The sequence below is a fragment of the Hippocampus guttulatus genome, chromosome 17 (genome assembly GCF_054856545.1).
Source record: "Hippocampus guttulatus isolate MCC_2025c chromosome 17, RoL_Hgut_1.0, whole genome shotgun sequence".
In the NCBI taxonomy this organism is placed as follows: domain Eukaryota; kingdom Metazoa; phylum Chordata; class Actinopteri; order Syngnathiformes; family Syngnathidae; genus Hippocampus; species Hippocampus guttulatus.
The window spans coordinates 1,757,019-1,769,322 of record NC_141277.1 but is presented as its reverse complement, the minus strand read 5'-3'; the positions used below and the strand labels follow the sequence as shown (position 1 = coordinate 1,769,322).

At 42.8% G+C, this 12,304-nt stretch overlaps 1 protein-coding gene across 7 annotated transcripts in view; it reads left to right on the top strand.

Annotated features, from left to right (window-relative positions):
• Positions 1 to 262: 262 nt before the first annotated feature.
• Positions 263 to 12,304, top strand: part of tjp2a (tight junction protein 2a (zona occludens 2)) — a 24,971-nt gene continuing 12,929 nt past the window's right edge. For 2 of the 7 annotated variants that reach the window (XM_086135970.1, XM_086135969.1), the window contains exons 1-3: positions 4,202 to 4,724; positions 5,810 to 5,942; positions 10,923 to 10,976. In XM_086135970.1, the coding sequence (XP_085992096.1) occupies positions 4,618 to 4,724; positions 5,810 to 5,942; positions 10,923 to 10,976 (294 nt within the window). In that variant the 5' untranslated portion in view covers positions 4,202 to 4,617. Of the gene's footprint in view, positions 445 to 4,201; positions 4,725 to 5,809; positions 5,943 to 6,800; positions 6,820 to 7,386; positions 7,646 to 9,704; positions 10,208 to 10,922; positions 10,977 to 12,304 lie in introns of those variants that run through there. The other 5 variants (XM_086135974.1, XM_086135975.1, XM_086135973.1 and 2 more) reach the window with 5 other exon arrangements.

Sequence of the window (12,304 nt, the reverse complement as noted above, 5' to 3'; positions counted from 1 at the left end):
AAGCGTTCACAAGTGTTCAGACTTTTCCACGATATCATCAGATGGATGAGGTAAATCAATACTCAAACGCTTTGACCTTTTGGATCAGTAAAACAAACAAAAAGTTACTAGTGTCGAGTATTTGCCCTAAATCATAAAGTAATTCAATTTATGACTTTTTTTCCGCGTGGAATTTTGTCCCTATGAACGACCCGTTTGATGACGTCAACCGAGCCCAACTGAAACCTCTGCAAACACACCTGCCTGTCGCCGCTAGGCCACGCCCACATACCTGTGAGGAACAGGAAATGGCGGATGTTTGGATCTGGTGACTTGAAACAACAGAGCAAACCTCTCGTTTTACGCTCACTTTTTCAACCCTCTGCTATAAATCTCCGGTGTTTGTTGGCGTGGGATTAATCTCTGGTGACACCGAAAAAAAGGAAAGTGACGACATTTTACCGGGTATGTACTTTTTGGCGCCTCGCGCTACATGTCGACATTGCATATGTGTGTTTTTGCTAACATGTTTGGACCTTGAACCGCTTCTTCCGGCGTTGCATCGATTAGTTCTAGTTTCAAATGTTTGTTTGGGTAACTCCCTCAGTGTTTTTCTTGGAATCTAAGTTTGCATTCCCTCCAATTTTTTGAATGTTTATGTTAGATTGTTTGCTGTTACGCAATGTCACACGAGTCTACGGGCGTGACTAGTGTGTTTCTTTTTGTCCTCGTTTAGTGGCTTATGTTCATCAATTGAATGTGAAACCACGTTTCTTGTTTAAATTTTCACGCTTATGATGAGATAGTGAATATATCTCATGATACCATTTTAGTTATTTTTCCCTTCCCTTTAGTTCCTAGTTGTTACACTATTACTACCGGTAATATTAGGCCAGTTACTATAAGCGTAAGTAAGCCATACCGCTAATTACCTGCTACCAGCTTCTCTATTACCATTACACCCCAATATTAGTAGTGGTTACTAAGACCACTCATTTCCAGAACGATTTTCTCATGATTTCCATATTTTTAAACTTATAATAAGAACATTACCACGGGACACTTATTGCCGTATGTTATGCAATAGGATAAAAATAATTCTGCATCCTGTTCAATTGCACAACATTTGCAGACTTTGCTTTTGTAGACTAGATCCTTTCTAAAAATAGCACATTTTTAGTGTAAGCAGGGCACATCAGTGGGGATACGCTGATAAGTACGGAAGCCACTAATAAATAAATGCATCAATATTTACTTTGTAAAAAAAAATGTTGGTGTGGTACATTTGAATAAATCAAGTCATCGCCGCACCCTATACAATGTACAGCATTAGGCTGGACCTGCATGACAATGGCACTTTGATTGGTATGACTGAGAGGCAGCGCTTTCTACGTTTCTCTTTGTTGTCTGAATGTTGTTTGGGTCTGCATTGAGTCGTGATGGACACACCAGCTGGCGTCCATTGTTCATGCCTCAGTCATCATCTGCAACATTTTGCTTTTGATTTTTATTTCTTTATTTTCTTTTTCACAGAGACAGGACTTTTGGCCATGCCAGCATCTCTTCCCCTGCAAATAGTTCCTAAAATTTTACCACCGTTTTTAATCAATCTGGTCAGTATTTCCCGATGATGCATGTTCCACCTGTGGTTGAATCCTGCGAGTAATGACGATGGCTGCCTCGATTTCTGAACACAACATACACATCAGCCATTTGTGAGTGCCATTCGTGACCCCAGCTGGCCTGCACGTGCACTGCATATGGACATTGCATAATGGCCTTGGGCCTTAGTAATAGCCTACTGGAACAGAGAAACAAAATGGTTATGTAAAGGCATTAAGATGACCAAAAAGCCAAGCTACATTGTTGCTCTGAACGAATGGCAATGCGCTCCGACAGATGAGCGGGAAAAAGGAGTTCAGTTTAAAAAGTGACAAAACTCAACTGGAGTGACCGCAGTCAAGAACAGGGATGTGCGGTCACAGCTGGTCACAAACCTCACCGCACGTCACTGGTCAAAGAGGCCTGGTTTTGTGAGATGGAGCTCGTGTACGCTTGCCTCATTGGTAACCCTCAAGCTTGAGTGTTTATCAAAAACCGTGGCCGCTGTCCACATGCAAATGAAAGACAGAGCGAAATGCACTGGCTCGGCACTCACTTTGCAAATCTATGTCACGTCTTTAGAACAAGATAGATTTGATGAAAGATATGCACATTTGTAGTTTCATGCAGCTCATAAACTGTTGTGTGATTTTGCGTTGACAGCTGCCCCACAACCCCAAGCCACAGTGTTCAGTCGACAAATAACAACAAACCACTATTTAGTCCACAGGCAACACATCATCCTTCTGTTAGATTACGTCAGTGGCTTCAGACCTTGGGCTAACTTGCAGCTGGTTTACGACAGAAACAATTCTAAATATTGACAATACACATTGCTTCTCTTATTAAATTCAGTGTTGGCATTTGGAATCCTTCACCTGGACTTTCCCATACCTCTGTGAATTTATTCATATTTTATAAAGGTATGATTCGACACTGTCTATGTCAACAAAGCGCAGCATCAAGTCCATATGTGTTGAACAAATATAAGATATGAAGAATACGGTGATTTGACGAAAACTAGTGTGACTAGGTTAGAGATGATTGACATCTGGTGGTCATGTGTTCCTCCACGTGGCATTTGTAAATCACCCCAACCACGTACCCACCCTGGCAAATATTCCACTGGATCTCTTTTTTTTTTCTGTCTCCTGTTGTGTTCTTGTTACCCAATCGTTTTTAAAAATAGCTCCTTGTTATTTTCCCTGCCCTCACCCCCGCTGGGCTCGTAGTACGGGAATGCACACGGATTTCTGAAAGCTGCAGTAGCTTCCATAGCATTGCCATCGTGACATCCAAGCAAATGGCAACTTCCTGGCCAGAGTTTGCAATGGCTAACGACAGCTCATCAAGAGGATATCATTTGTTAACGTCAACTCTCCCCAGGCAGAATGGCCTTCAGTCAGCTGCTGACCCAGGGACAAGTGACAGATTTTTGTCTGATTGGCATTGATGACAGTGAATATGGAGCACAAAGAGGACTAGAATGCAAGTCAGCAGTCGGGCAGTGCCATGTCATCCATTCCAAGATCATACCTTTGGCTTTGGATGTGTTTCAAAACTAAAATGTAATAATGAGGGCCTTGTGACTGACAAGTTCATGGATGTGTTTCTGTGCGTGTGCAAAACAATAATTCAAGCCACGTCTCAGAACAGAGCAGCGGCGTGTCTGTTTGTGAATGGCGGCCCCCATAAGCAAGTACATGAAGATGACTGGACTTTTCAATAAAAAAAAAGAAGCTTTGTTGATGTAAGTAAAGAGAAGATGATCAAAATGGACATTGAAAATATACAAAGTAAAAAAAGTCTGGACATTTGAGTTTAGTTCCTCTTCAAATTGATTTCGGGATGGTGTCTTTGAAGATGCATTCACATTTTCAACATGACTTGGTAGTTTTTTTTTTCCCCTAAGCACATACGCTAAATACTCATGAGGCAACAATGCGATTTCGATCTCTGTTTTTAAGCGGCTAGCGGAAATGCTTTTGTGTCGCTGACCTAAATCTGTTTGTGCACCAAACAGCAGAAAGGAGTACCCACCCTTCCTGGAGTCCTTGGAAGGGGGGCTGCAGAGTGCTCCTTCTAGGGGACTCCCTCATTCTCTTGAATGGTTGTTTGTCCATATCTCCACATTGACTGGCTGGCGAGCATTTCAGGTTCAACACATACGTCTGCCTGTTGCGCCAAAGTCAGCTGGCATAGGCTCAAGCTTACCTGCGACCCCAGTGAGGATACGCCGTATAGAAAATTCATTTTGCCGGATAGATCACGTAACACCATATTGCGTGTGCATAGTCAAACGCAGCTCCATGCTCAAAAATCGCCATTTAGCTCTTAAAATCCTAACGTTGATCTGAAAATCATGTCATGTCATTCTCTGCGCATTCAATTGTGCAATTACAATTTCAATCACTCAAAGATTAGGTTTCTGTCCCGAGTTAACCCACTATGCAGGGCCGGCCCCGGCCGAAGCGTGTGCGTGGTTGCGACTGTGAGGTAGTAAGGTTCTGTCTGGGTATAAATGGTGAGAAGACTTAGCCCGGTTGAGGGATTAGAGGAGAAGGGGGCGGGGAGCATGCATGATCTGTCAAGGGCTTAATTCCACAGTTATCCCCAAGGCAGCAGGCGCTGTGACGGCAGAAGCCGTGTTTTCATTAGTCTAATATTCAGAGAAGCTCCACAATTATGTAAGAGTGACGTGCTGTCATCCTCTCTCGGCCGGCCCACCGCCTGGCAGGAACGTGGCCGTTTGTTTTCCTGTGATCCCGCATCGCAAGCCAAAAGGACATCTGTCAGACTGTGCGGCCGGGGACGCTAGTCGTAGTGGTCACGCCACGGCAGCGGCATTGTTTTGTGGCTTCTTGGCATGGAGAGAACTGGCGCGTTCAAGCTGCAAGAATGAGTTTAGAGTCTTTGCGATGCAGAAGAAGATGCCAAAGCATGTGGAGATGATTCTGTTCTTTGTTCGAAAATGAGACGCTGCTCACCAATGATGCGGTCTGTGTGATGCTCTCTGCACTGGAGGACTTTTAGAAGATGAAGTTTAAGAAGTTCATTACGATAATGCAGGCGGCTATGGGGATCGTTCCCTTGAACAAACGTGAGCTTCTTCCGCCGGGCAGGAAACTGTGGAGACCCCCTGGGTGAGTTCCAGTACTTTGTGCGTCCTTTGACAGGCAAGTAAATTGTGTGGACCGTAGCATAGCTAGGTTGCGCAAATGTTCAAACATCTGCCCAGAGGCTGATTTATTATTGACTTATGACTCATAATTATACTGATAACTAACATTAAGCACTGAAGAAGACTTTTTTTCCCCTGTTGATTCAGTCAATAGCAATGTACAAAGAAATGTGATCTCAACTCATCCCAGAGCGCGATGCAAAAGAGACGCTCACCATCAGCCGTCATCTCAGCGGCCCGACGTTGCAGTTGACTAGAACCCGAAAAAAACCAAATCCGGTCCTAAAGTGCTTATTTTTCAACGTTAGCGTTAGCCGCCAGATTAACGCTGGGACGCTCGTGTCAGATGACGGCTAACAACGGTAATAAAACTCCACAGCCATATGCGTCGAGCATCAACTCTCACTTTTTTGCGCTGGAGTGAAATCGTGGATTCTTCCAGAAGTGCTGTCGCTACACATGTCTAACCTTTCCTCATAATTTGACTAGCTTGTGTGTGTAAGGACAGCAGGTTGGAGCTTGCATTCTGGTCTCCTCACCCACAAAACCACACTCCTGTATCAGCCAAAAATCACGTTGCTTATTGGATAGCATGACAGATCAGATCAGCCCAGATTCAGCTCAACTGGGAGTGCACAGGTTTGGACCTGGGGGATGGCTGCTCCTGCGATTGAAAATAGTCATCAGGGATTTGTCATTATTAAGTCTGTTTCAATTTAATCTATCTTTGCAGTGTTCGTTATGGTGACAATTAGGACTATCATTCCTACGTTCCATTTGTTACCTCTGATGAAGTCCCTTACCGTGTTGGCAGCTTGTTTTGGGTCATGATCGCCTTGCAACATGAAGCTTCTCCCAATTAGTTTGATGCATTTTTCTGTCAATTGCCAGACAATTAGAATACATAACCAGCAAACTACTCATGCCTTGTCCGGTGATATATATACTGTGTGTATATATATATATATTTATTTTTTATTTTAAATTCAGATTCTATGTGTAAGATTCTAATTCTGAGTTATAAAACATGTGATTTTTCTCTCGCAGGGACCAGCCTGGATCTGACCAAACCACTGCTGCTGCTCTTTTGAAGTCCAACCGCAAATTCTGCTGGTCCCGAGAAGCCCATTACTTGTATCTTCGACGCCTCTCATCGCGCAGCTTCTCGGCTATTATGATGGTATGTTTAATGAAATGGGGCAAAATGCCGGTGCTGTGATTCAAACGAATGCTTGCCTCGGCCTTAAGTGTGTGCCAAGACCGCGCCCTTGAATCATGTTCACATTTTGGCTCCCATTCCCTATCAACCAACGATATGAGCAATGTGTCACGTGAAAGCAAACAGGAGGCTTCACTCAGAAATCCCAAAATTCCAAAAATCAGCAAAGCCTCCGCTTTCTTTCAGATTTCCCCGACTTCTCTCCCTTTCTTTGAACATTTTGAAGTCCTCTGTAGCCCCTCCTCCATGCAGGATGATAATTAACCAGAGAGATATGCCTCCTCCTGGACAGTTCGTTGTTTTAGCTAACTATGGTAATTATTGAGGCCAATGAAGCTGATCTGCATTCGATTGAATGCCTCTTTGTGGTGAATTATTAAACTATGTTAATATCAAGCATAGTGTTTGTTGTGGTATTGAGAGGAAAGGATTTGGTCTGTTTTGGGGCCAGGTGGCGTTCTGTGTGCTTAGCCTTGTGCTGAAGATAATACTGAAGTAATGAAACAAATGCATACAATGTAACAAAAAGGTTGACGTGGGGCAGCTGCACACAATAATCTCTATTTTTCTCCAGACAAATACAACACAAAGTATCTTTGCATTTTTCACATAGCTCGGAAACCGGTCCACACATACCATTGTGTGCTGTTATTCAATGGCTCTTTGTTATTGTTTGGCTCTGTCTGACCTGGACAGAGTTTTGATGACCTTGACCTTATCCAAACATTGTTGTCTTGATGTGGAACTAGGTTGTTCTTCAGCTCCTCATTCAGAAATGGTGTGCAGGGACGGCTCCAGGATTTTTTCCCCCCTTCCAGGGCTAGATGGGGCTTGAAAGGTACTTTGGGGGGGCTGAGATTTATAAACGTAATTTAGACTATCAGATAAAATGCTACGACTTAACTGGGACTACACAGATTCTCTTTGGCCCGGTGTAGTGACATCCCTGGTCTTGTGACATACAATAAGTGAACTAAATCCCGATGAACCATTGGCCCAAAATGACATTGTGGAGGCGGTCACAGTAATGTCGATGAGCAATTAAATAATCTCTAGCTTACTAAAGATGAGGTGAACGTACAAGATAATTTCCTGTATGTCGGCGCGTGATTTGCTGTATTTACTGCTTGGTTGTGTTGCCTGTCTGGAAGGCTCACAGCAGGTTACCTCTCATATCAATGCGAATCTTGGACCGGTCCATCACGGTGGTATTTTACTCGTCACCACCTTGCACGCTTTTTCATAGTTAAAACGTTTTTTTCCGATTTTATGATAATCACCGCAATATATGTGAGTTTACAGGAGGCCAGCGATGTCAAACATTGCATTTAGTTCGCTGGCACACTGGACCATTAAGTTTTGATGTTGGTACGGCTCCCCCCTCGCTCGCTGCCATTTGGTATCATCTGTCCCGAGCCAAGCGTTCTCGGTGCTACTTTTTGCACGACTGAGAACTTTTTCCTCTCTTTAGTTGTTTTAATCGCAGCATGTAAGTTGGGAGGTGCGTTTTGTGCTTCCAGGACTGCAATCCGTTCGCCTTAGACCGCGTCGAATAGTGTAGGAGTCTGCTGATTCGGAAATCTTGAGCCATTGCTAAGTGCGTGATGCCTGTGAACGGAGGGGGTCTGCTCTCCCTGGGCAGATATGCCTCTCAATATTTCAGCGTAAGTACCGCATCTCTGTCGTGTTCGTTTTAGAGCACCGATCCCCATGTATGTTTCCAAATAGCCATACTCGTAATGCATTACGGCAACGTTATAACACGATGGGTCGTCGGAAGGAAACGCTAAGTCATCCTGGGCGTTGTTGCACCTGCTGTGTACCACATTCATGCATTGCTGGGTACGTTAGTGTAAACTCTACAGTCTGAGTATTTTTAAACGGTAACAACTTATTGCAGATGTTTCAGCAATTAGGTTATGTTTCATCGCAGGTCATCTCAAAGAGCACGTCAGGTGATCGTCTGTTAAATGCTCCAGTGCAGTTTGTGTAAGCCGTCCTTGTATTTGTAGCTCCATGCAAACTAAACCTTACCGTCGACATTTCCAAGCGCACAATGTTTGAGTTGTTTTTACTGACACGACTAGCATCCTTCTTTGCCCTACGCGATCTCGCCAGCAAGGGGCAGCCTCGGACAATATTTTCGACACGTTTTTTTCCTGCACTCATTATGCAGTTGTTCAGAATTATTTTATATGAAATTGTGTTGCCCCCGTGTTACTTGAAGTCGTATTGACAGTGCTTGCTTGTGCTTTGAGCTGATGACTTTGTTAATGTGAGAAAGCAAGAAGCCTAATTTATGAGACATAGCCTCTCAAGAATTCACGCTGCTTGTTTTGAATGACTACATTTAGATTGAATAGGCTATGTAATAACAGGTATCCCATTTTCAAATAGATATCCATCATTCAGGTGTTTGTTGCCATGCCGCACTTGATATCAGTGTCTACAAATGTAGCCTGCTTGACTATTTCTGTCATCCATTTATACAACCAGAGATTAGGACAGTCGATTTAATAGCGTTTGAAAGAAATGTGTTCCACTCTGTTGTATGTGGTTTTGCAGATGGGCGGAATAAGCTCCTCTCTAATACTGTTTTGTATTTCAAAGGGTGACCCTGTACTTGGACACTACCCTCTACTCCCCCCCCCCCCCCCCCATTGGGGGAAATTGTTGTTATATAATGGCCTAAACTCTGGAAACTACTGCTTATCCTGCAAGCCAGCCTGCTAGCAGCCAACACAAACATTTCACATCATTGTAGAAGTGTGTCTGATTGAACCATTTGCCAAAAGCTTTTGGGTCGCCTGCTGCTTTTTCACCCGAACGTCCATCTAGTACTTTCTTGTTGCTGCTTCGGATTGAAATTCCATTTGTTTTGTGGACCCTGTGTTTTCTTCCACGGCCTCTTGTTTTTGCAACACAAATGTTGGTGTGTTGTTTCTTTGTTTATTGAACATATAAACAAGTAACAGGAAATATTGCAATCGAAAGCAAAAAAAAACCCCCAAAACAACTGAAGTGAAAGCAAATAAATAGTCTTTAAGCGCAGTTCAAAGGGGAGTAGGAGGATGACGGTCAAAATAAAACACTCATTAGTTTATGTTTTGAAGTCTTTTGGAAAATGTTTTTTTTTTCAAATAATAATAGTTTTAAATGCGTTAAAATACCTGAAACTTTTGACCGTCATTTAAATTTTCTGAATGTCAGGGTGGCGCAACCAAAAATGTTAGAATTTTATTTTGAAGTGAAGTAACAATGGAATGTAAACAAGATGTTGCATCTGCAAGAGGATTCCAAGTAACCCCTGGAGTGAAGCTAACAGTTTTGTATATTGTCAAATACTGATGAAAACAACTACTTTGAACTCATGTAGTCTGGTACATGTTTCATGTACAACCAATGTATAACGACACAACAAAACAACCGTTTTTTTGAAGCAGTCTTTTTGAACTTCTCGAGAAGGTTAGAAGCTAAAGTCAGCATCCAAAAAGAATCCTGTTCAATTTGAGATCAGTTGCAGTAGTTATTGTTTTGTCTTTTAATTGATGACTGCGACTATATAACGGCATGAAATAAAGTTTCATCTCTGTCATTCGCATGGTCTGCACAGTTTCCCCGCTGCTGTTTGTTCCCTTGTTGGCCAAATGATCAGAAAAGTGGGTCATGATGAGGGTTAATGCCAAGTCCGATAATGTCAGTGAACACGTTTCTTTGAAGGCTACTTTTTTTTTTTTTTTTGGTAACCCCACTCTCTTGCTTCCAACTCCATGTTGTCATTCTGTCAAGTGCATTGGTTTGTTTGCACCGGTGGTCTCCAGAAAAAAAATGTAGCAACAAATCACAGCGAGGAAATGCTGGTTTGTTGTTGGGATGCTCGATGCACAGTCAGAAGGTTAATCACCGCCCACCATCCAGGCCAACGTCGGTTGGTCTGTGTGTTTACCCTGCCGACCAACACTGGGATTTGTGCTGAATGTAGGCCAGCAGAATCACGCTTACGTCAAAGGCAGGCAGGCAGATGCAGGGAGAGAGCAGCTGGTGGTTGTGCAGCTGTGGCCAAGGAGGAGTCTGTGGCGCACATCGGTTTGCCAGAGCACCGCTGGCGGTGATCAGGGCAAGACACCGATAGGAAGAGGAGGAGAGTGCCAGAAATGAAGACCGTCCTCAGCCTGCACAGGAAATGGGCCCACGCGGTCAAAACCATACGTATCCTGCAGGGACTCGTGAGTGTTTTGACTCAATTGGCTAACTTTTTCGCTCAGTGCCAGTCTTTTGATTATGGCTACAAATGAATCCATGCGACGTTGAAAAGTAGTTCAGTTAATAATAGAATAGTGTCACCTTTTTACATCAAATGATTGATTTTTATATTTCAAACATATCTTAGAAGTGGTTTGCAAAAGGTCAAATCCCATGGCGGTTGCTGTGATTTTTTTTTTCTTTTTCACCAAAGGTGCACACATGCAATTATATGGCGTTGTGAATGTTTGAAATGGTCATTTTTAATGACGGCAAAGAGATTATATGATGCGTAAGAGACAACGTAGTGACGTGTGCTCCAATTACAGATGCCCAGCTGCTCAAAAATAATGCTGTTTTTGTGTGTACTCACAACATTTAATAGATAATTATTTGTCCTCACATTCATTATCGTTGTTCTTAAGAAACACCTTTGAGCATTTGCATCAACAAACATTGTCACGGACTCAAAAAAAAAAAAAAGAACCAAACCAGAACGCAGCTAAACAATCTTGAGTCATATCACAATTTCAAAGTCAGCACTGCTCCAGTCTGCAATTGTCATTGTTTTAAGAGCTTGCGATTGTGTAACGATGGCACAGACTAATGAAGTGCCTTTGTCATGACATCCCGGTTTTCATTATTAAACAGAACAGTGACATGAAATCACCGATGGTAATCTTGCCTTCCTCTTTCCAGAACCCGGTTATGGAGGAGACGGTCTGGGAGCAGTACACAGTGACCCTGCAGAGGGTGAGTCCGTCACAAGTTCTTCTCGTTCTTTTAATGAACATTTCGACACAGACTGCTGCTGCCTGTTGGGATTTACAGAGAGCATAACAATTCAAACTGACACGCTCTGGTTAGCCAACAAACAGATGTGTGTGCATACCCTACCTACAGATGTAAGAGACATCTCTTTTAATCGGGCTACAATTACTCATTCTGCATGCATCCATTTTCTAAACTGCTTGTTCTCATGAGGGTCGTGGGTGTGCCGGAGCCTATCCAAGCTGAGTTCAAGCAAGAGGCTTGCTGCATCCTGGACTGGTCGCCAGCCAGTCGCAGCACACACCAAGAGAAACGAGCATTCATGCTCCCTGACATTTTTAAGCAAGGGTGGGCAGTTCTTCTTACCAAGGCGCCACGTGACAAACCACAGCAGTTGTTGCGAGCCGAACTAACATCTTAACATCAGTCGTGTGCCAAATTCAACGTAAGACTGTATATTTGTATACAGCAGTAAACGATATTGTTTGGCTGCTACTTGTTTTGCAATGATAGGTCAGGGTGTTTCCTGGTTCAAATTGAGGCAGAGGTGGTCCCATCCTGACCATGCGCCATGATGTGCATGCATTCTATAAATTCGATGCACTCACTTTCCTTTACAGGACACAGACTTTAAATTAAGAGTTCCAATAAGAATATGACTCTTATGTTAAAAGCATTTGTTTATTAAAACTGCAGAGGAGAATGATGAACTCATTTTTGTGTGGTGGACCGCTTTTGTTAGAGATACAGACTGTTTGCAGCTTTTTATTGACAAATAGTTGACGACACTTCAGGTTTTCGTTTTTCTACAATATGCAGTCATGAATGTACCTGTGTTGTTGCTCAAAGTTGAAATAGTTTGTGAAATCGTGATGTTATGTGCTGTTTAAATGACAAATTATAGACACTGCAAACAGACTATTTTTAGACCAGCAATGAACATCTGACTCATAACCATGTGTCCCTTGGGAGCTTTTTTAATTCATTTATTTTTTTCGGTAAGTGTTCAACAGACCCGTTTTTTTCCTCTTGTGTACTCTTGAGATATACTGTATTTGTTTTGTTTTTGTAAACGACGCTACTAGTGCTGTGTTATACTGTACGGACAAAATTGTACATCCTAATTTAGCCTAATTGATATCCTGATCATGATGTACAATTATGGGGGGAAAAAAATGGTTCAGACCAGCTTGTTTTCTTCCATTTTTTTATTTATATCTGCCTCAAAGGTTCGCAGGCATAATTTTTCCACATCAACTCACATCACTGCAATCACCGGCGCCAATTCATGTAGAAATAAGTGGATGCAA